Raw genomic sequence first — 25,330 nt, 5'->3', positions numbered from 1 at the left:
AATTTAATATTTTAAACAAAAATTTAATTTGTTGAAAGTTTTTTTACGGGGCTATAAATAAACTTTTTAAAAAGTATTTTTAAATGATAAATGAGTGGAATTTTTTTTTTTTTACTTTTTCAACTTTTATCCTGGTTACCAGGCATAAGATTTCTACAGGTTTACTGCGGGCGGAGGGTCTCCAGAAAGCGGAACTATCCGCCCGCAGAGGCCCTTCTCCAGGGCAGGCGTCCGATCTGTTGAGCATTCTTGACAGAGCGGAAATGTCAGTTTTCAGCGCATGCGCCGGCATTTCCGATGTCCCTACGGGCGTGTACACAGCGCATACACACCCATAGGGATCAGAATATCCGGCCCATCATTTTTGTTTAATGCCCCTATGATTTTTCTCCCAGGTTGCTAGCAGCAGTGCCCTGGAGATTAATCTTTAATTCCTGGAGACTACAGGAAAATGTTGGAGGGTTGGCAACCCTGCTCCTGAATTACATTATACAGTCTGTTGCAAAGTAGTTTCTGCTTTGTATTAAGAGACGCAAGTGTAAGTACAGGAAACTTTTTTTACCGGCCCCAACAGGGCCGGCGTGGTGCCGGTTGAGCAAAAAGTCCGGATTACAGAGAGGTATACTTACCAAGGTACGAGAGCCCCATACACGGCCACAGGTGCAGGAGCCCCGGTTACACGGCACTTGTGCAGGAGTCCCGGTTACACGGCCACAGATCCAGGAGTCCCTGTTGCATGGCAACAGGTGCAGGAACCCCGGTTACATGGTCACTAATATAAAGTAAAACTTACCTGAACCTACTCCTGAATTTTGCCGGTTAAGAGAGGTTTCCGGATATTTAGCTGCCGGTTAAAAGAGAGTTTCCTGTAGCCAGTAAGAAAAGTTTGGCTCATTCAACTTGATATGACCACAACAATTCCAGTATGCAACAGGCTTCTCTTCACACTATCACCAAAGGCAGCTGCATGAAATATTCTACATTTTTTATAAAGTGTTTATTAAGGTGTTAATTTGACTGTTCCAAGGTTTTGACCTCAACATTAAGCAAGAGATCCCCACCCCTCTCTATGCACCAGTTTGGCATAATTCATCCTTGCGTGGAACGTGTGGGTAAAAATATTGTTTTTTTTTACCTTTGGTGTTGACTCTCTCATTCTTCAGATGCAGTTTAGCTTCTGTGTACAAAGCTCCCTTCCTGTCGGTTCTCTCAGTTGGTACAACTTGGAGGTTCCTTTTGTGTGTCTGATTATGTTGCCCTCTTGTGTTCCCTTAAGAACTGAGGTTTGCTTCCAGAACACAAGCAGGGATACAGTAGTGTATTGGTTATGTTGCTGGACAAGTAATCCAGAGGCCTGGACTAACTTATCTTATTACTGTATATCTATTTGAAACTGTTCAATTCCCACATGGCAGTTTGGGAATTTGAATTCATTTTTTTTAATCTGTAAAAGTAGCCATGAAACTGGATTGTCATAAAAACTCAACTAGTTCACCCATGGTGTCAGCCATGGCTCAGTGGTAGCACTCTCACCTCTGAATCTGAATGTTGTGGGTTCAGGTGCCACTCCAGAGACTTCAGCACATAATTTAGGCTGACACTTCAGTGCAGTACTTGAGAGTGTGCTGCATTGTTGGAGGTGCCATCTTTCAGTTGAGATGTTTAACTGAGACCCTGTCTGCCCCTTCAGGTGGATGTAAAAGATCCCATGACACAATTTGGAGAAGGGCAGTCCTCCCCAGTGTCCTGGCCAATATATAATCTGTCTTAGTGATGTTGGTTGAAGAATATCAGGTCATTACCACATTGGTGTTCGTGGGACCTTGCCATGCGCAAATTTCCTACATTACACTTTAAGTGTAGTCACTGTTGTAAAGTGCTTTGGGACGTCCTGAGGTCATGAAAGCTGCAACGTAAATGTAAGTCTTTCTTACCTGGTCTGGCCTGTATGTGGCTCCAGTCCCACACCAATGTGGTTGACTTTTAGCTGCCCTATGAAGTGGCCTAGCAAGCCACTATTTTATCAAACTGCTACAACAAGGAGGCCCACCACTACCTTCTCAGGGCAACTAAAGATCGGCAATAAATACCGACCTTACCAGCGATGGCCGCATCCACGAGAATTAATTTTAAAAAAAAAAGTTTGTCTAGACATTTTCATTAATGAAAATTATTGTAGAATGGCATTCAAAGAATGAGGAAGGTCATATCTAAAGTAAGTCATATTTTTGTGTACCAATTCGCAGCTGTACATTACACCTGCCTTTGTTTTACTGTACATATAAAATTAAACCGTTTTAAGTATTAGTTTCAGTGGAATCTGCTTTAAGGAGCATTGTGCAAGATATGCTGCAATGCCTTAGAATAAAATTTAATTTTCTCTCTATTTTACCTCCATTATTTTACCTCCATTATTATCAAAAAATTCTTGGGGACTTGAATTGAGAATAACATCTAATTTGTGTGTATATATTCTGAATTGTAATTGGTATCTTTCTTACAGGTGCTATTCAAGCATTGGTAAAGTTCAGGATGCCTTCTTATCATATAGGCATTCCATTGATAAATCTGAAGCAAGTGCTGATACATGGTGTTCAATAGGGTAAGAAATGGCAGATGCTTAAAACTAGATGGCAAGATTGAAATACAAGAGTTCTGGCAATATTAGTTTGACACTTTATTATCTGCATCTGTTCAGCCCTGTTTGCCATTTTGTTTACTGTCTTAGGGTATTGTATCAGCAACAGAACCAGCCAATGGATGCTTTACAGGCCTATATCTGTGCTGTTCAGTTAGACCACGGACATGCTGCAGCCTGGATGGACCTGGGAACACTCTATGAATCCTGCAATCAACCTCAGGATGCAATTAAATGTTACATAAATGCAACTAGGAGCAAAAATTGTAGTAATACTTCTGCACTCACTGCAAGGATAAAGTACTTACAGGTAAACTGGTTTGGGGTGTGGTATCTAAATACATAATCATCTCAGAAGTTAAATTGAATATTTTTAATGGATTTAAAGGATTTACATCTATGGATTAGACAAGAAACTTCTATATGGGTTTGTTATTGACTAACCATATTGCACAGAATTAAAGATATTTTTAAAGCACCAATTTAGTTTAAACTGGTTAAGTAGTTAGCCAGAAACCATGCAGACAGAATTCCAAGGAATATAACTTGAATGGGCAATTTAGGCATTATAAGACGTTAATTATGACAGATGTCTCTTGCTTTAATTGCATTTTTGAAATAGAAGTTAGCATTAATAGATTTGGAATCAAATTAGCTTCATGCAGTACTGCATAGCAGGTTATATAAATGGCACTGTTAACTTAGTAGATGGTGATTTGAAGAAAGCAGTCAATTGCTTTCCACGGCTTGAGGTATAATTGGAGGGAAAAATTGTTGAAAGGCCCATTAATTTTTTTGCCAAAATTACCTGCTATATGGTATCTTAAGTGCAAAGCTATTCTGTTTTTTCTTTAAGTCCTACCTGCCTACAACAATATTTCTACATCAGCCATTGTTAATGCAAGTGACATTGAATTATTCTGATAAAGTTGCAGTATCCTTCTTTGTTTGACTTGGTAGTCTGAGGACATTTTTAAGATCCATTTGATAAAATAGGTAAAGGTGTACCTGATGTAGCATTAGGCCACAGGAAGGTTCCAAACTACATTCTTAGTCTGTGCTGAGTTGCTGATTTCAACCAGGATTTCAGTAGGAGCACTCTAGTTGCTCTGAGCCCTTTGGATAGGAAAGGGAAAAACCAGCTAGGGTCTTGCAATGGATTTCAATTCAGTAACCCCTGCTGGAAATTACTTGGACATCGGGTGTGGATAAGAGTGGGCTTAGGTGCGATGACCCTGTGTGAATGGCATAAAAACTTAAGAATTAGGAGCAGGAGTAGGCCATACAGCCCTTCGCGCCTGCTCTGCCATTCAATAAGATCATGGCTGATCTTCGACCTCGACTCCACTTTCCCCCCCATATCCCTTGATTCCCCTAGGGTCCAAAAATCTGTCTATCTCAGGCTTGAATATACTCAACAACTCAGCATCCACAGCCCTTTTGGGTAGAACATTCCAAAGATTCACAATCCTCTGAGTGAAGAAATTCCTCCTCATCTCAGTCTTAAATGGCCGACCCCTTATCCTGAGATTATACCCCCTAGTTCTAGACTCTCCAGCCAGGGGAAACAACCTCTCAGCATCTACCCCGTCAATGCCCCTCAGAATCTTGTATGTTTCAATGAGATCACCTCTCATTCTTCTAAACTCTGGAGAGTGTTGGCCCAATCTACTCAACCTCTCCTCATAGGACAACCCTCTCATTCCAGGGATCAATCTAGTGAACCTTCATTGCACCGCCTCTAAGGCATGTATGTCCTTTATCAGATAAGGAGACCAAAACTGTGCACAGTACTCCAGGTGTGGTCTTACCAAAGCCCCATACAATTGTAGTAAGACTTCCTTACTCTTGTACTCCAATCCCCTTGCAATAAAGGCCAACATGCCATTTGCCTCCCTAATTGCTTGTTGTACCTGCATGCTAACTCTGTGTTTCCTGTACGAGGACACCTAAATCTCTCTGAACACCAACATTTAATAGTTTCTCACCATTTTAAAAAATATTCTGTTTTTCTATTCTTCCTACCAAAGTGAATAACCTCACATTTCCTCACATTATACTACACCTGCCACCTTACTGACCACTCACTTAACCTGTCTATGTCCCTTTGCAGGCTCTTTGCGTCCTCCTCACAGCTTACTTTCCCTCACGCCAAACCTCACTGTCCAAGCTCACATCTGAAGAGTAGCAACTTTGATCAGGTACTGGGGGGCTGCTGGCACTTGTGGAACCATACCCCAGCAAGAATCAGCACCTTCAAGAGGGAGGGAGAGAAAATTGAGGGTGGGAAAAATAAATTATTTTACAATTCACACTCTTTGGTTTATGGGTTTTATCTGTCAATATTAGCTACTGCTCATACCTCAACATGCTGCTACTGATCCAATCAGCTGCTCCATCTTCTCGTCTGTCCTAGTGTGGTCTTGGACAGTAACAGCAAGCCTTCGACCAAGGAGGGGGCACAACAAATATAAGCTGAGCCTGATGCCATGTGTAATGTCCAGCAGGGGTCATTGGATTGTAATCAGGAACTGGAACCCTGACTAGGTTTTTGGGCCATTTTCTCCTTCACCTGGCCACTAAGTTCTAAGAGTTTAGTGCTCGTACTGTTGTCCTTGCTGTGATCAGCTAAGTCCACACAGACCAGAGATTAAACTTGGGATCAGTAAAACACCACACAGTGCTTTTACTCATAAAACCATCAGATGCACTAATAGCTACATTTTATGGAAAATACATCATTCACAATGTGTTTGATATTACTCTCTTGCACCAAACAATTGTGATTCACATCTTCAATACAACTTGATTTGTTTTCTGTGCACCACCTATGCCTCGTTCTCTATACAAGTACTAATACTAAATGTTTCTTCTTTTGGAAGCAAATAGAATCATAGAAGTTTATAGCATAGAAAAAAGCTATTTGGCTCACCATGTCTGTGCTGGTGCTTTGCCAGAGCAAACCAAAATTAATCCTACTATCCTGCTTTCCTGTAACCCTGTATCCTCTGCTTCAGATGTTTGTTTATCTGTTCGACCCTTAAAAGATCTAATCTCTCTCTCAGCTAGTCCTTGTGCCAAAGTATTCCATACTGTAAGGCTGTGTGTAAAGAATTGTTTCCTAACCTCCTCATTCTGTAACTTTTATCCTCCCAGTTAGAGGAAATAGTATTCCTTTATTCACAACTTCTACTAAATTTCCTCTTGGCCTTCTCTGCTCCACTGGAAATAGCAACTTGAGTCTCTTTTTATAACTACAGTTTTCTTGTTCCTGTATTTTCTGTGAAGTTAATGTCCTATCTATAAACTATAAACAAAAGGTTAAGTTCTCATACTGAGTTTTAAAAAATTGTTGCTACAAACTATTACTGTTAAGGGTATAAAATCTAATGGGGAGGAGACCATATACTTTCTATAAAGTGAAAATATTCGAGGATTGCAAAAAGTTAGTAGGCAAGAAGCTTTTTTGGAGAAGCAAACGCAGATTGGAATTCTGCACTTAGGAAAAAAATTCCCTTGCTGCAAATTTAATTTAAGTCCTTATTCAAGTCATTTATTTTCTCTCACTATTTATATTAGACGGTATTGTTCGTTTTATCAATGTCCTGCTGCGGCACATTTTTTTGCTGTTTCTCTCTTGGCTTTTTCCTCCACATTCTCACCCAAACCACTTGATTCTGTTCAGCGTTCTTTAGCCTGAGTAGTGCAGTACAGGTCATTGACTTGTCTGCAGTTGCAGCTGCTGTAATTGCCCTGCGAGAAGCACGAGTAGGATGAGAGAAAAATAGTAATGGGACCACTACTTTCATCAGTGTTTACTTTGACTCGCTTTCTTTTCTGGCTACTATGTAAAAGTGCTTCAGGTTCTTTTAAGCATTTTAAGTAGATTGGTGCTTGCAAAAAAAATTATGAAGTTTACAATTTTTTTTTAGCATATGAGTCAACTAAAAGGAAACTGCAGCTTTTAAAGACTTGAATTGAACATTTAGGTTAATTTTGAATTTAAGTATAATAGAAAAGGAGGCCGTGTCAAAGATATTAATTACACCGCTGATCCCCAGGAGATTTAATCACTATAATGTACCATATTACTGGGAGAAAATTGCTGCATTTTAAATTCAAAACCATATATTTATATAAAAGTTAACCTTAGTTTTTGTTCTGATTTTGACTGATTTTTTTTTTCACCGCACACAATGCAAAATTAATTAAAAAATTAAAACATGGGCAGGTTGCTAAAACGTCACACAAATGTGTTCTGTCACAAGTTTAACTGAAATTTTAGTGTGATCATAAAGCCACAAGTGTTACATGATTGTTGAGCAATTAGGTGGTTTGTATGACTGATCAGTTAGCTTTCATTTACATAATCGCATCACATACTTTTTACAGGCCCAGTTGTGCAACCTTCCACAAGGTAGCCTACAAAGTAAAACCAAAATGCTTCCCAGTATTGAGGAGGCATGGAGCCTACCAATCCCAGCAGAACTTACCTCCAGGCAGGGTGCCATGAATTCAGCTCAGCAGGTGAAAATTATTTGTACCTCAATTGTACTTAAGCATTTTAGCTTTATAGTTTTAAAGGTACTTTTTAGTGGCTAATACATATACATACACACAAAACAGTAACTGCACAAAACCTCATCAGTGGTAGGATTTGAAGAAATATGTTCATGGGATTACAACTATTTGGGGCTATGAGATTATCTACCAAAATATTTTTAACGGTCCTAGAGCTGTTGAGATCAAAATTGTTGATTTCTCAAGCTATTGGAAAGTAAATGTTGAACCATCCTATTGTATGCAATACTTTGCACTATTTGTACATAAAGCTGTATTTATAGATAGTCACAACTATTGCCCAAAACTGCTCAGATTTTTTTTTCCTTGGTACTCAACTCTGGCAAAAATGGGAGTAAGAAATTAGTCCAAACAACACTTAGTCATTGTTCAGCTGGTGAAAAAACATACTCTGTGATTACTACTGCACAAGCGCAAGACAACGGGGAATCAAAAGCAGAAAGAAAAGGGTATCTTAAAAGTACACGGAAATGTTACCTAAAGATTTTATTTCCAATGCTCTTCTTTTGTGTATAGGCTTGTAAACCTCACCATCACAGTAATGAACCATTAGTAGGCCTCAGTCAGCAGCCACAGCAGTCCTTACCACTACACATGGTTCCTTCTAACCAAGTAGATGATCTATCCAGTCCTGCTAAAAGGAAAAGGATGTCCAGTCCTACTAAGGTAGTAATTCAGCTGGTTTGGTTCTATTCTAACCCTATTCTAACCCTTTGAGGACCGTATGATTATTTCAGCATTCAAATGAACCGAGGAAAAATTGAGTTTTTTTAAAGAAATGCTTCTGAGAGTTTTAAAATGTTCCATGATGACGTGCACTCTGTTCAACTTGAAATGTACACTTTTTTGCGGATGATCTGTAATGGAAGACATGTATACCGTTTCAACATTTTAATGATGGTTCAGTATTCCACACTAAATGTACTGTGGAAAAATAGGTTCCTTAAAAAAAAAAATGACAAAAGGACCTTAATCATAACATGACATCTGCACTCTCCAGTTAAAACAATGAATTTAAAATAAAGTGCGGCAAGTTTATGATCTGTTGGTATAATGCACCCTTATGTGCAACAACAACTTTCATTTTTATTGCACCTTTAATGTTGTAAAACATCCCAAAGCACTTCACAGAAGCAAAACCAGACAAAAGTTGACTGTGAGCCAAAGGAGGAGACATTAGGACAGCTAACCAAAAGCTTGGTCAAAGAGGCTGCTTGTTAAGGAAGGTCTTAAAGGAGCAGAGAGGGGTTTAGGGAGAGATTTTCAGAGCTTGGGGCCTAGATGGTTGAAAGCACAGCCTGCTAATGGTGGGGCAAAGGAATGGGGGATGCACAAGAGTCCAGAATTGGAGGAATGTAGAGGTCGGAGGGTTGTTGAGCTGTAGGAGGTTAGAGCTAGGGAAGGGTGAGGCCATGAGTGATTTGAACACAAGGATGAGAATTTTAAAATCAAGGCACTCGGGGACTGGGAGCCAATGTAGGTTAGCGAGCACAGGGCTGATGGATGAGCAGGACTGGTGCGAGTTAGGATATGGGCAACAGAGTTTTGGATGAACTTAAGTTTATGGAGGGTGGAAGATGGGAGGTCAGCTAGGAGAGCATTTAAATAGTTGAGTATGGAGGCAACAAAAGCATGGATGAAGGTTTCACTGCAGGTGGCTTGAGACGGACAGAGACGGGCAATACTGTATTTTGAAGGTGGAAGTAGATGGCCTTGGTGGTGGAGAGGTATAGGGTCAGAAGCTCAGCTCAGTGTCGTATAGGACTCTGAGGTTGCGAACTGTCTGGTTCAGCCTGAGACGGTGGCCAGGGAGGGGATTGAATTGATGGGTAGGGTGCGGAGTTTGTGGTAGGGGTCAAAGATGATCTTCCCACTGTTTAATTGGAGGAAATTGCGGCTCAGCCAGGACTGGTTTTCACAAAGAGGCAGTGGAGGGGTCGAGTGAGGTGGTGGTGAGGTAGAGCTGGGTGTCGTCGGTGCACATGCGGAACCTGACGTTAAGTTTTCGGATGATGTCACTGAGGGGCAGCATATGGATGAGAAATACTAGGGGCCAAGCATAGGTCCTTAGGGGACTCGAGGTAATGGTGTGGGGACAGGAAGAGAAGCCGCTGCAGGAGATTTTCTTGTTATGACTGGATAGGTATGAGTGGAACCAGGGAGACCAGGTTGTCCCACTGAGCTGGACAACGGAGGAGAAGCATTGGAGGAGGGTGATGTGGTCAACCGTGTCAAAGGCTACAGACGGACCAAGAAGAATGAGGAGGGAGATAGTGTACCACAGTCACAGGATGTCATTTGTGACTGATTAGGGATGTTTTGGTTTTGGTGCTGTGGCTGAGACTGAAAGATGATTGGAGAAGTTCAAACATGGTGTTGCAGGAAAGGTGGGCATGGATTTGGGAGGCAACAACATGTTCAAGGACTTTGTAGAGAAAACAGAGGTTGCAGATGGGGTGTAGTTTGCAAGGACAGAGGGGTCAAGGGTGGGTTTTCTGAGGAGAGGTGGTGATAGTAGATTTGAAAGGGAGAGGGAACAGTTTACAATATCGGCTAACAATTGGGCCAGGAAGGGAAGATGGTTGGTCAGCAATTTAGTGGGAATAGGATCAAGAGAGCAGGGGGTGGTATTGTGGACAAGATGAGTGCAGAGGGCATGAGGGGAGATGGGAGAGAAACCAGAGAAAGATGTGGGTTCAGGGCTATAGCAGGGGGGAACCATGGAAGTTTGGCTTGGTGGGCTAGGGGAAGACAGGAATGTGGCAGAGACAGCTGAACAGATGGATTCAATCTTAGTGACAAAAGTCCATGAGCTCCTCTCACTTGGTGGAGGGAACAGACGAGAGGGGTTTAAGGAGCCGGTTGGTAGTGGAGAAAAGAAGCCGGGGTTATCTTTACATTCCAGGGTGATCCTGGAATAGTGAGCATAGGAGAGCAGGGCGTGATAGTGCTTGATGTGGTCCAGCGAGAATGGCTAAACCAGTTGTGCACCAGATGTTCAAATCTGCGTCCTTTGGACTCAAGGGAGTGAAGATGGGGTCTGTACCAAGGAGACTGACCAGGGTGGGAGAGAGTAAGGGTTTAACTGGGACAAGGGCATCAAAACTGGAGGTGAGGGTGCAATTGAGCAGATCGGTAGCTGCAGAGTATCCCGGCGAATAGAGGGCCAAAGGCTAGACAGTTGGGAATTTGAAAGTGCCGTTGTAAGTGACTTGGAGGAAGAAATTTTTCCAGAAATATGTTACAAACTATTGTATCACATGTTTGTTGGCAAATCTGTATTGAAATTGTACCCAACTGTCAATGTAACATGGTCTTCAACGTTTTGTAGGGTTCCCAAAAATCTGTTACTGCATTGTCTGGTTTTAAACGTGCTCTTTTTGGTACATACTCTTATTTCCTCATCTATTTTCTGCACTTATCCTTTACAGATGCTCCATGCAGAGATGATACAGAAATGCTACTGCAATTAAATTGGAAATCTGAATTGATGCATTTTGCATAGTTCGTAGGTGTTCTATAATTATGGATGTTCATTCTTTTTTCTATTTTCAGCTAAATGCTCCAGATGTCTGGTCAGGTGGTCACACAGCACCACACCATCCAGTACAGCAGGTTCCATCATGGTACCTGACCCCTCAGAAATTACAGGTATGTGGTGTCATTATAATATTTTAATTGTACAGTACTAATTTGAAATATTGAGCACACTTTATTTTCAGTGGTGAAACGTGCACATTTTGAAAGCAACTTCATAGGATAGTCACAAAGCATGAGCTGAGGATATATGGGCACATTGTGATTGCGTTCAGTGATGTAATCTAACAAATTGGTTTCTAATTGGTCTACTTTTTGTTGATTTGAATTTTAATTGTATTTCAATAGGGGAAAAAAATAACCCAACAGAAGCTATTTTTACATCCCTTGGCATGCAGCAACTTGCCTGACTCATGCTCACCTTTATGCAAAGGATGAAAAGTTTATAAAGCTTAAATTGAAACATTCAGGTTTACATTAGAACAAGATTGTTGTTGTCTTAGGCCGTTTAAATATGTACCATAGAGCCTTGGCGACTACATACAAAAGTTCTGAAATTAAAAGATCTTGATGCTCTAATTGAAAATTTATCTGTCAATCAGGCAACAGGGCTAAGAGCAGTCATTTCCTCACATGCATACCCCCAAAATTCAAATAGGACAAACCAGCAAACATGAAATATAAATATAAGTGGCATTAACTTGCTTTGGGCTTCTCACGATAAGATGCCAGGCTTGGGGGCTGCAACCGGCCCTGGGGCACAGGTTGGATATCCCCACAATAGAACGTTGAACTAGCATTGGTTGATGAGCTTTAAACTTTACATCTGGCCGTCACATCATTTGTGATTTCCTTTTCACATTAATTGTGAAATTAGGTCATGGGGAATTAACTTTTTTGCTTTCAATGGCGATTATGATGGATATCTTAATAACAATGATTATCAGGTCTGGTAATCAGTGTTACATAAAAAATAATACATGTCCAGGAAATTACAAAACTGCTGCCTAACAGAAGTGTTCCAGTGACTTACATAATATAAACTTTATTGAACCATTTTAGAGGAACACTGAAAGGCTGATCGAATTCCTCTTATTGTGCTGCACATAATTTGGGTAAAACTTTGTATCTAGAGAAGGCCAGTAGTGCCTACCTCTTTAAGAGACTTTGTTTTACATCCATAGAATAACTTCTATGAGAGGAACATTTTTGTTCCTATTTCTGTTGACATTTGTCACTTTACTTTTGGGTTCCAGTAAGAGAGAAGCATTTTTGCAACAGTTCATGTTGATTTTCACCACATACTTATTGTTTCTTCCAATAGTACGAGTACTAATTTATGCACATCAATTTGCCTAAAACTTAATTTTGTCAATGCTAAATCTTGGGATCACAATTGGAGACCATTGCAAGAAGAACTTCAAAGGATTTTCCCTATAATATGTCCTGCACAAAATCTCTGGGATCTTCCATTGGAAGATGACTTCACCTCATGTAAATTATGCCATGGCATTCAAGGAAGGCCTAAGATGCAGCTTCTTCAGATCATATCTGTGATGATGATAGTAGCTGTAGTTTATGACAAAACTCAGATTGCAATTTTCCATGTCGAATTTCCACTGGAGTTAGATGTGGTCAGACAAAAAACATTTGGGCAGAAGAGTATAGACCTGTCACTGGATCAGCATTCCCCAAGTGATAAATTCTGACTTTGATCGCTCACCATTGAATATTGTATTTGTATGTTACAATTATGTAATATAAATAGAAAGATTTCCTTCTATATTAACTGTATTTTAGCCCAGAAAATTATATAAGTAACAATAATTAAATCCAGAATACAATATTACTTTTGTGTTTTATGCATGTACATTTTTTAATTATGTAGGAGTACAGATTGTTGAATAAGGTGATGTACATTCTTGTGGTTTGAAGTGAGTTTTATCCCTCCAGGAGAATTTGTCATCCATCTTGAAAATCCCATTGTTGGGTATTCAAAGAAATTATGAGGAGGTGCAACCCCAACAATCATATACATAAGAAAATAAGAAATAGGAGCAAGAGTAGGCCATTAGGCCCTTCGAGCCTGCTCTGCCATTCAATGAGATCATGGCTGATCATCTGCCTCAACTCCATTCACCAGCCCTATCGCCATATCCCTTGATGCCTTTACTAGTCAGAAATCTATCGATTTCTGTTTTGAATATACCCAATGACTGAACCTCCACAGCCCTCTGGGGTAGAGAATTCCAAAGATTCATCACCCTCTGTGAAGAAATTTCTTCTCATCTCTGTCCTGAATGGCCTACCCTTTATCCTGAGGCTGTGGCCCCTGGTTCTGGACTCCCCAGCCAAGGGAAACATTCTCCCAGCATCCACCCTATCAAACCCTGTGATAATTTTGTATGCTTCACTGAGATCCCCTCATTCTTCTGAATTCAAGAGAATAGAGGCCTAGTTTACTCAATCTCTTCTCATATGACAGTCCCGCCATCCCAGGAATCAATCTCATGAACCTTCGTTGCACTCCCTCTATGGCAAGTATATCCTTCCTTAGATAAGGAGACCAAAATTGTACACAGTACTCCAGGTGTGGTCTCACCAAGGCCCTATATAATTGGAGTAAGACTTCTTTACTCCTTTACTCAAATCCTCTTGTAATGAAGGCCAGCATACCATTTGCCTTCCTAATGGCTTACTGCACCTGCACATTCACTTTCAGTGACTCATGTACAAGGACACCCAGGTCCCTTTGAGCATCTGCATTCTCCAATCTTTCACCATTTAGGAAATACTCTGCCTTTCTGTTTTTTCTACCAAAGTGGATAACTTCACATTTATCCACATTATATTCCATCTGCCATGTTCTCGCCCACTCACTGAGCCTGTCGAGATCCCCTTGAAGCCTCTTCACATCCTCTTCACAACTAACACTACCACCTAGCTTTGTATCATCAGCAAATTTGGAAATGTTACATTTAGCCCCTCATCCAAATCATTGATATAGATTGTGAATAGCTGGGGCCCAAGCACCGATCCTTGCGATACCCCACTAGTCACAGCCTGCCATCCTGAAAAAGACCCGTTTATCCCTACTCTTTGTTTTCTGTCTGTTAACCAATTCTCAATCCATGCTAGTATATTACCCCCAATTCCATGTGCCCTAATTTTGTTCACCAACCTCTTGTGTGGGACCTTATCGAAGGCCTTCTGAAAATCCAGATACACCACATCTACCGGTTCCCCTTTGTCTACTCCACTAGTTACCTCCTCAAAGAACTCCAGTAGGTTTGTCAAACAGGATTTCCCTTTCATAAATCCATGTTGACTCTGCCCAATCTTACTAATAGTTTCTAAGTGCCCAGTTATTGCTTCCTTTATAATAGATTCCAGCATTTTCCCAACTACTGATGTGAGGCTAACAGGTCTGTAGTTCCCCGTTTTCTCTCTCCCTCCTTTCTTAAATAGCGGGGTTGCATTTGCTATCCTCCCATCTGCAGGAACCGTTCCAGAATCTATAGAATTTTGGAAGATGACAACCAATGCGTCCACTATCCCAATGCCCACCTCTTTCAAAACCCTAGGATGTAGGTCATCCGGTCCTTAGGATTTATCGACTTTTAGTCCCATTAATTTTGCTAGTACTGTTTTTTTACTAATACTTTCTTAAAGTTCCTCATTCTCGCCACACCCTTGGTTTTCTCGTATTTCTGGGAGGTTTTTTGTGTCTTCCTCCGTGAAGACAGAAACAAAGTATTTATTTAATTTCTCTGCCATTTCCTCATTCCCCATTATAAATTCTCCCGTCTCTGACTGTAAAGGACCTACATTTGCCTTCGCCAGTCTTTTCCTTTTCACGTACCTATAGAGGCTTTTACAATCTGTTTTTATATTTTTCGCTAGTTTGTGCTCACATTCTATTTTCCCTTTCTTTATCAATTTCTTGGTCCCCCTTTGCTGATTTCTAAAAAGATCCCAATCCTCAGGCTGACGGCTTTTTCTGGCAACTTTATAAGCTTCCTCCTTTGACTTAATACTAGCTTTAATTTATTTTGTTAGCCATGGTTGGATCACTTTTCCTTTTGGGTTTCTATGTCCTAGAGGAATATATGTTTGTTTCAAATTATGCATTATTTCCTTGAATGTTAGCCATTGTATGTCCACCTTCATACCTTTTAGTGTAGTCTCCCAGTCTACCATGGCCAACTTGTCCCTCATACCCTTGTAGTTTCTTCTGTTTAGATTGAAGACCTTGGTTTCAGATTGGACTACATCACTCTCAAACTTAATGTATAATTCAATCATATTATGGTCACTTTTCCCTAAAGGCCCCTTTACCATAAGATTATTGATTAGCCCTTTTTCATTACACAGTACCAGACCCAGACTAGCCTGTTCCCTGGTTGGTTCCTCCAGATACTGATTCAGGAAACCATCTGGCATGCATTCCAAGAATTCGTCTTCCACACCATTAGTGGTAATTTGATTTGCCCAGTCAATATGTAGATTAAAGTCCCCCATGATTACTGTATTGCCCTTGTTACATGCACTTCTAATTTCTTGATTGATACTGTGCCCTACATTACCACTACTGTTTGGTGGCCTATACACAAGTCCCACCAATGTTTTCCGACCTTTGCTGTTTCTTAGCTCCACCCAAACTGATTCCAGTTCTACATCACAATCTGCTGAGCCAAGATCTTTTATTCGCAGTTTTGGTTGCCTTATCTGAGGAAGGATGTTCTTGCCATGGGAGGAGTTCAGCGAAGATTCACCAGGCTGATAGCTGGGATGGCAGGAATGACGTATGAGGAGAGATTGGGTTGTTTGGGCTTATACTCGCTGGAGTTTAGAAGAATGAGAGGGGATCTCATTGAAACTTATAAAATTCTGACGGGACTGGACAGACTAGATGCAGGAAGGATGTTCCCGGTGGTCGGGGAGTCCAGAACCGGGGGTCACAGTCTAAGGATAAGGGGTAGGCCATTTAGGACAGAAATGAGGAGGAATTTCTTCACCCAGAGAGTGGTGAACCTGTGGAATTCTCTACCACAGAAGGCAGTAGAGGCCAATTCATTAAATATATTCAAGAAGGAGTTGGATATATTTCTTAAGGCTAAAGGGATTAAGGGATATGAGGAGAAAGCAGGGACAGGGTACTGAATTGGATGATCAGCCATGATCGCATTGAATGGCGGAGCAGGCTCGAGGGGCCGAATGGCCTACTCCTGCCTTCTATGTTTCTATGTATCTCTACTGTACCAATCTCGTCAATACATTCAGAGTTTTTAAATAAAAATCTTAACTCTCCTAATGACTGAGTTTATCCAGTGAGTGTGTGAGCAATACAGGCTAAGGAGGTCCCAGGCTTGATCCATTTGCATTGAGTTAGTCTAGAAGTGTCCACCCTTTTGGAGCAGTGGGCCGGCTGCTTGAGATGCCAATAGTGAGTGGGCCATGTCTAATCAATGGTACATGTGGACTATAACTTGAGCATGATTGCAGAATAGAAACTGCTTTCCATCAATGCAAAACTACTGAAAATGCACCTTAAGTTGCTGTCTCTGCTCTTTCATTTCAGTCAGCCTCTCCTCCCCCTCTCCTCTCAGCCTCCCTCTCTCCTCCTCCACTTCTATGGACCTCCTTTATTTCTCTACTTTCTGCCCTCACTACTGTCTCTACTCCCTCTCTGCTCTTTTTTTCCCTTTCTTAGTCTTGTATTGATAGCAGCAGAGAGAGACTCAGACGGCAGGTAGAGACAGCGGCATCAGGACTCTTGGAAGTGGGAGCGTTGTTGATCGCAGCTTTTGGGGCATGGTGGGAAGGGGTGACAGTGACATTCCCCATTGTCGCTCTCTTTCCGCCTCTCTCTTTCAGTCAATCTGTCTCACTCCCTCCCACCCTCTCTCTCATTCCCTTTTGCCTCTGCGGCTGTCGCTGTTTCTCTCTCCCCTTCCTCCCCTGTCTCTCCATATCCCCCCCTCTGTCTGTCTCTCTCCCTCTCTGTGTCTCTATCATCCACTCTTGGTCAATCTGTTTCTCTCTCTCTCTCTGACTCCTTTTTCTCTGTCCCTCCCTCCCTCTTGTTATCTCTCATTCCCCTTTGCCTTTCTCTGTGTCTCTGTCTCTCCGAATCTGTCTTTGTTTCTGTCTTTGTTTCTCTCTCTCTTTGTTTCTTTGTCTCTCTCTCTTTGTCTCTCTCTCTTTGTCTCTCTCTCTTTGTTTGTCTCTCTCTGTCTCTCTCTGTCTCTCTCTCTCTGTCTCTCTCTCTCTGTCTCTCTCTCTCTGTCTCTCTCTCTCTGTCTCTCTCTCTGTCTCTCTCTCTCTGTCTCTCTCTCTCTGTCTCTCTCTGTCTCTCTCTCTCCCTGCCTCTCTCTCTCTCTCTCTCCCTGCCTCTCTCTCTCTCTCTCTCTCCCTGCCTCTCTCTCTCTCTCTCTCTCCCTGCCTCTCTCTCTCTCTCTCTCCCTGCCTCTCTCTCTCTCCCTGCCTCTCTCTCTCTCCCTGCCTCTCTCTCTCTCCCTGCCTCTCTCTCTCTCCCTGCCTCTCTCTCTCTCCCTGCCTCTCTCTCTCTCCCTGCCTCTCTCTCTCTCTCCCTGCCTCTCTCTCTCTCTCCCTGCCTCTCTCTCTCCCTGCCTCTCTCTCTCTCTCTCCCTGCCTCTCTCGCTCTCTCCCTGCCTCTCTCTCTCCCTGCCTCTCTCTCTCTCTCCCTGCCTCTCTCTCTCTCTCCCTGCCTCTCTCTCTCCCTGCCTCTCTCTCTCCCTGCCTCTCTCTCTCTCTCCCTGCCTCTCTCTCTCTCTCCCTGCCTCTCTCTCTCTCTCCCTGCCTCTCTCTCTCTCTCCCTGCCTCTCTCTCTCTCTCCCTGCCTCTCTCTCTCTCTCCCTGCCCCTCTCTCTCTCTCCCTGCCCCTCTCTCTCTCTCCCTGCCTCTCTCTCTCACTTTCGCTCTCCACGACACAGCGAGAGAGTCAGGGAGACAGCGTAACAAATCATGTCTGACTAACTTGATTGAATTCTTTGATGATGTAACTGAGAAGGTTGATCAATGTAGTGCAGTAGATGTGTATATATGGACTTTCAGAAGGCATTCGACAAAGTGCCACACAGGAAGCTTATTACAAATATGGATGCCCATGAATTGAGGAGAAAGTGGTGGTATGGATACAAAATTGGCTTAGTGACCGGAAGCAAAGGGTGGCGGCAGATTAATGTCTTTTAGACTGGGAGGTGATTAGCAGTGGTGTTCCCCAAGGGTCAGTTTTCAGTCCATTACGTTTTTCAATTTTTATAAATGATCTAGACGAGAGCAGCATTATAAAGTTTGCAGAAGATACGAACTTGGCGATGTAGTAGATAGTGGTGAGGCTAGTTGTAGACTTCAGGATGACGTTGACAGGATGGTGTAATGGGCAGAAGCATGGCAGATTTAGTTGAATGCGGAGAAGTATGACGTGATGTACTTTGGGAGGACTATTATGGAAAGACAGTATTATAAATGGCACGATTTTGAAAAGTTTAGATGAGAAGAGACACCTTGGTGTCCTTAAATCCTTAAAGGTGGCTGGGCAATTTGATAAGGTGGTTAAGAAAAGCATACGGGTTACTTGGGTTTGTAAATAGAGGAATCTATATATATAAATCGGTACTTCTGTCATTCTGTCTTTCTATCTGTCCATCTGTCTGTCATCGCGTGTGCGCTGCAGGTATGCACTCGAAAGTTACAGGGCGTACCTACGCGCGCGTTACCTCCAAAGAAAGCTTACGCTTCCGAGACGGTTTTAAGCGTATTTACGTTTCGGCCGGGCTAAAATTGCGCCGGCGGTATCCCAAAAACCTTCAACATTCCGCTCATTAGCATCTCATTATCCGCTCATTAGCGACAGAGTGACCTTGAGCTCGATCAATCGTTCTGAACCGAGGTGAGTCGCCGCCATCTTGATTCCAAACTTTTCCTTTCTTTTTCCCGCTTTCTGCGTCTTAAAAAAAAACGTTGCTTTTAAAACACATATTGTTTTTTAAAAAAATGATTTAGAAAGTAATTAACTTATCTAATCTCATTAATTTTCCTACCTTTCCCCGTTTTTCCAGGTAGGCCTAGAAGCCTCGGCGTCTCCTCCGCACCCACGCCCGAGCTAGGCACCTCCCGGCCCCACTCGAAGGCTGGAGGGCCGAGCCTCAGCCCAGCGCCGCTAGGGTGCGCGCGCAGCAGGAGCTGAGACGTCTCTCTCTGCCGGGGCTTGCTGAGCGTCCAGCGTTACCCTGGCAACGGGCGCAATCGGCGGTCTTCACCTCGGGGTGGGGGGGGGGGGGCGCGCGCGCAGCAGGAGCAGCTGAGACGCGGCGTCTCTCTCTCTGGCTTGGTCAGCGTCACGGTTGCCCTGGCAACCGGGCCCGCCGGCCGAGAGAGACGCCGCGTCTCAGCTCCTGCTGCGCGCGCAATCGGCGGTCTTCACCTCCGGGGTGGGGGGGCGCCCGCCGCCCTCCCTCCCCCCCGCCCTCCATCCCCCCTCCCCTCCCCCGCCTCCCCCCCCCCTTCCTCCCTCCCACCCTCCCCCTCCTCCCACCCGCCCTCCCTTCCCCTCCCCTGCCCTCCCTTCCCCTCCTCCCTCCCTTCCTTCCCCTCCTCCCTCCCTTCCTTCCCCTCCTCCCTCCCTTCCTTCCCCCCCTCCCCCCCTTCCTTCCCCCCCTCCCCCCGCCCTCCCTTCCACCCTCCCCTTTCCCCGCCCTCCCCCTCCCTCCCTTCCCCGCCCTCCCCCTCCCCCTCCCCTCCCCCCCGCCCTCCCTTCCCCTCCCCCGCCCCTCCCCTCCCTCTCTTCCCCCCACCCCTCCCCTCCCTCTCTTCCCCCCCAGTCGCGCTCTCTCTTCCCCCCAGTCGCGCTCTCTCTCTCTCTCTCTTCCAACAACAACATGCCCTCGAAAAAGCCTCGGCACCGCCGGGCACTTCAGCTAGTAGAATATAAAAGCAGCGACCATGCCAGAACTTTATAAATGGCTGGTTAGGCCTCGAGTATTGTGGACAGTTCTGGGCACCACGCTTCAGAAAAAATGTAAAGGCCTTCAGAAGGTTACAAAGAGGTTTACCAGGATGTTACCAGGGATGAGGGACATCAGTTATGAGGAGAGGTTGGAAAAGTTAGGGCTGTTGTCCTTGGAGAAGAGAAGGTTAAGAGGTGACCTAATAGAGGTTTTCAAGATGGAGAGGTTTTGATTGAGTAGATCGAGAAAAATTATTCCCTCTGGCGCGTGGGTCAATAACTAGAGGTCATAGATTCAAAATCATTTGGCAAAAGATCTAGAGGGGAGATGAGGAGAAATGTTTTCCTCAGTTTTTGGGATATGGAGCACTCTACCTGAAAAAGTGGTGGAAGCTGATTCCATAAATACTTTTAAAAGGGAGTTGGATAGGTACTTGAGGATGAGGAACTTACAAAATTATGGAAAAAGAACTGGGATGTGGGACTAAGCATGACTGCTCTTTCAAAGAGTCAGCAAAGGCACAACGGGCCGAATGGCCTCCTTCTGTGTTCTAATATTCTATAGTGCGTTCTGAGAGTCTTCTGATTGGTGACCACCTACAGGGAGCAGGAGTGGGCTCCAGGATGGTCTATTCTTCCTGCTTCCACATTCAGAGAGTCGGGGGGGGTTAGCATTTAATGAACAGTTCTGTCCTCTGGAAAAACTTGATGGAAGAAACAACTGATCTTGGATGTTGCCAAGACTGGAGAATTTTAGCTATGAGGAAAGATTGGATAGGCTGGGTATGTTTTCTTGAAACAGAAGAGGCTGAGGGGAGACCTTATTGAGGTGTATAAAATTATGAGGGGCCTAGATAGAGTTGACAGGAAGGAGCTATTTCCCTTAGCAGAGGGGTCAACAACCAGGGGGCATAGATTTAAAGTAATTGGTAGGAGGTTTGGAGGGGATTTGAGGGGAAATTTCTTTACCCAGAGGGCGGTTGGGGTCTGGAACTCACTGCTTGAAAGGGTGGTAGAGGCAGAAACCATCACCACGTTTAAAAAGTGCTTGGATGTGCACTTGAAGTGCCGTAACCTACAGAGCTACGGACCAAGAGCTGGAAAGTGGGATTAGGCTGGATAGCTCTTTGTCGGCCAGCGCGGACACGATGGGCCAAAATGGCCTCCTTCTGTGCTGTACATTTCTATGATCTGCTAGAGGGATTGTATGAATTTAAAAAATCAACTTTACTAGGTTTCTCAATAGGAGCATATTGGATTGATGTGTAGCTCTTGCAGTGCCCCTCTCCTCCTTCAATTGGGATTTAGCTCTTATTTTCTGTGCTTACTGTATAATATGTTTAGTGCCAGTGTATCAAGAGAAAAATTTAAACTAGCATTGATGCACATTATTAAAGTAGTTTTTGGAGCATTAACTGAGACAGTTGAGTAGAAGAAATTAGTCCCAGCCCCTGCATCTGACTAAATTACGGAAATACAAAAAAAGTATTAATTATTCAACAGTATGTACTCAATATAATTGGAATAAATAATGTACAGGTAGACTGCCTTTTATCCGAACTTCCGAAAACCGAAACCCTCTAAAAACCGAAGGTTTTTTCGTTCAGCGTAAGTCATGCGCACGACATGACCAGAGTGGCGCACAACTTACGCTGAGCAGAGGGTCAGCGTAAGTCGTGCGCCCGACCCCCGCCGCTGACACCCCCGCCGACCCCGACTCCCGCCGACCCGACCCCCCCGCCGACTCCCGCCGACCCCCCACCGCCGACCCACCCCCGACAAATTTCCCAGTCTTATAAAATACCTTCCAAAATCCGAAATTTTCCGAAAACCGAAACACGGCTGGTCCCGAGGTTTTCGGATAAAGGATAGTCTACCTGTATATGCATGAAACAAAAACACAAAAGTAGTCTTGCATCTTGGATGTGATTATTTCTGCTCAGTTTTTGTAGTAATTTGTTAGAAATTTAATGCAATCAATATTTTAAAAAGAGCCTATGAATAAATATAGTATCAGTAGTTTACTCGGGATTAGTTAACATAGACTGAATGATGTTTTATAATGCTACACTGTTGTCTTTCAGTGCATCCAATAAATTTAAAGCACTTTTTTTCCCCCAGTTTTTGGAGCAGTTGCGTACAAACAGGAAGAACCTGAATCAGCTTCAGCTTCAAATGCTGGAACAGCTTGAGGGACAGTTTGCCTTGATGCGACAGCACCAGCAGCAGGTAAGAGTGTATAGTGCCCTTCAGGAAAGGGATTTATATAATCAGTCTGCATGGAGTTGACATACTCTCGGGCTACAAAATAATGCTCAAGCACTGATATAGTAGTAAAGCTACTCTGTTGTCAAAAGTAGGTTTATTACTCTAATATTAACCTTCTGTTACAAAAATGAAATGGCAATTTTAAATGAAAATACATTTTAAGCTTGCTGTCTTCCCTTCCCCCTCTTTTCTGCCTCATTCTTTCTGGCCTACTTTTTGTTTTGTACATATTTTTAACATATGAGCTGTTTAGCTTTTTATTTTTAAACTTAAAACATCTTATTTTCTGCATCTGCTAGGTTCTGCTGTCAGACTAGATTAGATTACTGGCACTCGATTTGCTGAAAAAGTATTCTTTAGAGTTGGTTTTGAGCCGCAGGCTGTTTTTTCAAAATTGAGATGGTCATGCCAAAGATGGGAAGTATTAATAAAAATGGGCAATAAAAATAAATTGACGGTTTCCTCTATTGCTCTTCCCCCCCCCCCCCCCCCAAAATCTATCCATCTTCCACGTTTGTATTTGTCAGCTGAACAATTGCCTTTGATTCAGAGTAGCAATTTCCTCTATTTTCCCACTTTGTACAAGACGATTCTTGCATCAATGTGTATGCTATAACTAAAAGTATGTTGCCAACTGTTCTTGAGAGCATGTGATGAATTAGGCTGAATTTTCATGACCTAGCTTGTGCAGTTTGAGGGACGTAACCTATACTGCTTAATTATTGACTTATGGCGAATCAGTAGTATGAAGACTGCTTACCATATTCTTAACTTTAATGGTTGGAGTGTGTTTTTTTTAATTAATGCTGCTTCCTTTTCTTCCCATCCCATTTCTCATTCCCAAAATTAAGACATTCTCATGAGTTTGTGACCTGAAGCAACTTCGCTTTCCAGTTAAAAAGTGGCTTGCAGTGCCCTAAAAATATTAATTTGATATAAAAAATAACTATATAATGCATTTTAATTGCTGAAAATTGTTTTGTGAAGTGCAGATGACTGTAAAGTCTAGTCTTGAAATGATTCACTTTGCACAACTTTTCTGCTTTATTCAGATGAGACAGGCGACAGTTGCACAGGTACGGCCTACAGGAATTCCTAACGGGCCAACGCTTGGATCATCACTGCCTACAAACTCTATTTCTGGTCAGCAGCCTCATGTCACTCTAACCAGAGTGCCTGATCGCATTGTTCAGTCTGGAATCCGTCCTGTCCCTCCCGGACAGCTAATGGCTAATGGACCTTTTCCTGCTGAACCATCCAGAGGCCCAGTAACATGCAGCACTACGGGAATGCTGGGTAATACAGACACTATTTCTATAGGCAATAATCATGTAACAGGAAGTGGAAGCAATGGAAATGTGCCTTACCTGCAGCAAAACGCACTAACTCTACCTCATAACCGCACAAACCTGACCAGCAGCGCAGAGGAGCCGTGGAAAAACCAACTTGTTAACTCCACTCAGGTAAATAATTGTTTAAGCAGTCTTAAATCTTAATGTTATTATTTTGTTTAGTAAGTAATTTGAAAGGGCTGTGGCTCACAGTTTAGTAATGGCTCAGTTTTGCTAATGTTGGTTTGTTACCAGCATTCCCTCTTAATTTTCTTTGGGTGCACGGCCCCTTTAATTGGCCCATTCAAATTTTTGCGCATGCGCAGTTTCTTCCATTGAAAAGCCAGTGAGCGGTCTGCACGGGACCTCCAGACCGCTTAGCGGGAACATTGTTACTATTGGGTAAAGTGACTTGAGGTATTATGTTTTGTTACACTTATACTGCAATAAAAGTTAATATTCATAGTTAAGAGCTAAACTTTCAACCATTTGCAAGCAAAAATTCTAAAGTGGCCAATTTATTGCTTAACCACAGTTGATTTTGTTTTGCAGCATAACAAATCTCTTAATTGGAAGATCGTTTTTTTTTCTTGTTTCCCCAAATTTTGTGCATAGTGGTACATTGATCTTAAAATATTTGCTTTTCAAAGGATTAACTTGTAGAACATGTCAAATATAGCTTGAAGTTGGGCTTGGAAAGTTTAAAAAAAATGGACAGCTGTTACTACCATCTGCAATTTGATTATGTTAGGCCATTGCTGTATCAGATTCATACCTCCTACCTAAGTATGACATGGGATCAAATTTGGCTCTAAGTGGGTTTCATCCAGGCCTTTGTTACTGCTAGACCTGACTATTCTAACACTCTTCTGGCCAGCCTCCTATCTTACACCCTCCATAAACTTGAGCTTATCCAAAACTCTGCTGCCTGTTTCCTAACTAGCATGAAGTCCCATTCACCCATCACCTCTGTGCTCGCTGACCTAAATTGGCTCCCAGTCTGGCAGTAGCTCAGTTTTAAAATACTCATCCTTGTTTTCAAATCCCTCCAATGCCTTGCCCCTCCCTATCTCTGTATCCTCCTCCAGCCCTACAACCCTCCGAGATCTCTGCGCTCCTCCAGTTCTGGCCTTCTACTCGTTCCCTATTTTAATCACTCCACCATTGGAGACCGTGCTTTCAGCTGCCAAGGCCCCAGAGCTTTGGAATTCCCTCCATAAACCTCTCCACCTCTCTACCTCTCCTCCTTTAAGGCGCTCCTTAAAACCTATCTCTTTAACCACGATTTTTGTCACCTGTCCTAATATCTTCTTATGTGGCTCGGTGTTAAATTTTGTTTGCTAATGCTCCTGTGAAGCACCTTGGGGCGTTTTACTACGTTAAAGGCGCTATATCCACTTAAAGTATCATTATTTTTGTTACTGGAATATACCTCCGTGCTTGGTAGCATTAAGATGAGCTCTCTTCATTTCTTAACCTCTTTCTTGACTTGGAGTAGTGATACAAATTTAATATTTTATTGCATTTTAATATTAAAACTAGAAGTGCATTATATTTGCAGAAACAACTTTGACACTTCTGTTACACAGTTAACCTGTAGTATAGTTTTAACACCATGGCCAACAAGAAGGTTTTGTGTAGCTCACCAGTTTATTAAACAAACAGGTAAGAGGGATGGATACTTCTCTTCCTCTCCAGGCATGCACATTTAACACCCTTATTACATCTGCAGCGAAAATGCAGCTTTTCCCATTCTGCCCCCTCCTAAGCTCATTTGGTCATCCAACTTCCCTTCTGGGCCTCAATGCTAGCTGATGTCGTCAATGGTTTCCCCTCCTCAGGTACTGTCTCTGCTTCAAAACTGCTATTATCACACCCTTATTAAAATAAACCCATCCTTGACTCTTCCATCCTCGCCAACTACTGCCCATCTAAAAATCTTTTTAAATGCCAATGACTTAGTCATTGTCGTCTCGGTTCCATACTCAGCTCTTTGTAACTTTG

General features: G+C 42.8%; 1 protein-coding gene across 4 annotated transcripts in view; it reads left to right on the top strand.

Annotated features, from left to right (window-relative positions):
* The window catches only part of kdm6a (lysine (K)-specific demethylase 6A), a 317,166-nt gene that overhangs the window by 220,888 nt on the left and 70,948 nt on the right, over positions 1 to 25,330 (top strand). For 2 of the 4 annotated variants that reach the window (XR_015080829.1, XM_086006692.1), the window contains exons 11-17: positions 2,504 to 2,602; positions 2,729 to 2,948; positions 7,031 to 7,165; positions 7,736 to 7,885; positions 10,775 to 10,870; positions 21,849 to 21,956; positions 23,048 to 23,458. Coding sequence is in view for 2 of the 4 variants with exons in the window: in XM_086006692.1 (XP_085862818.1) it covers positions 2,504 to 2,602; positions 2,729 to 2,948; positions 7,031 to 7,165; positions 7,736 to 7,885; positions 10,775 to 10,870; positions 21,849 to 21,956; positions 23,048 to 23,458 (1,219 nt within the window). In the remaining 2 variants the exon portion in view is untranslated. The remainder of the gene's footprint in view (positions 1 to 2,503; positions 2,603 to 2,728; positions 2,949 to 7,030; positions 7,166 to 7,735; positions 7,886 to 10,774; positions 10,871 to 21,848; positions 21,957 to 23,047; positions 23,459 to 25,330) is intronic. The other 2 variants (XR_015080830.1, XM_086006693.1) reach the window with 1 other exon arrangement.

This window comes from Somniosus microcephalus, chromosome 14 (assembly GCF_052327205.1).
Source record: "Somniosus microcephalus isolate GS21.2 chromosome 14, FLI_Smic_1.0, whole genome shotgun sequence".
NCBI lineage: Eukaryota > Metazoa > Chordata > Chondrichthyes > Squaliformes > Somniosidae > Somniosus > Somniosus microcephalus.
This window is presented reverse-complemented; position numbering and strand designations above follow the sequence as displayed.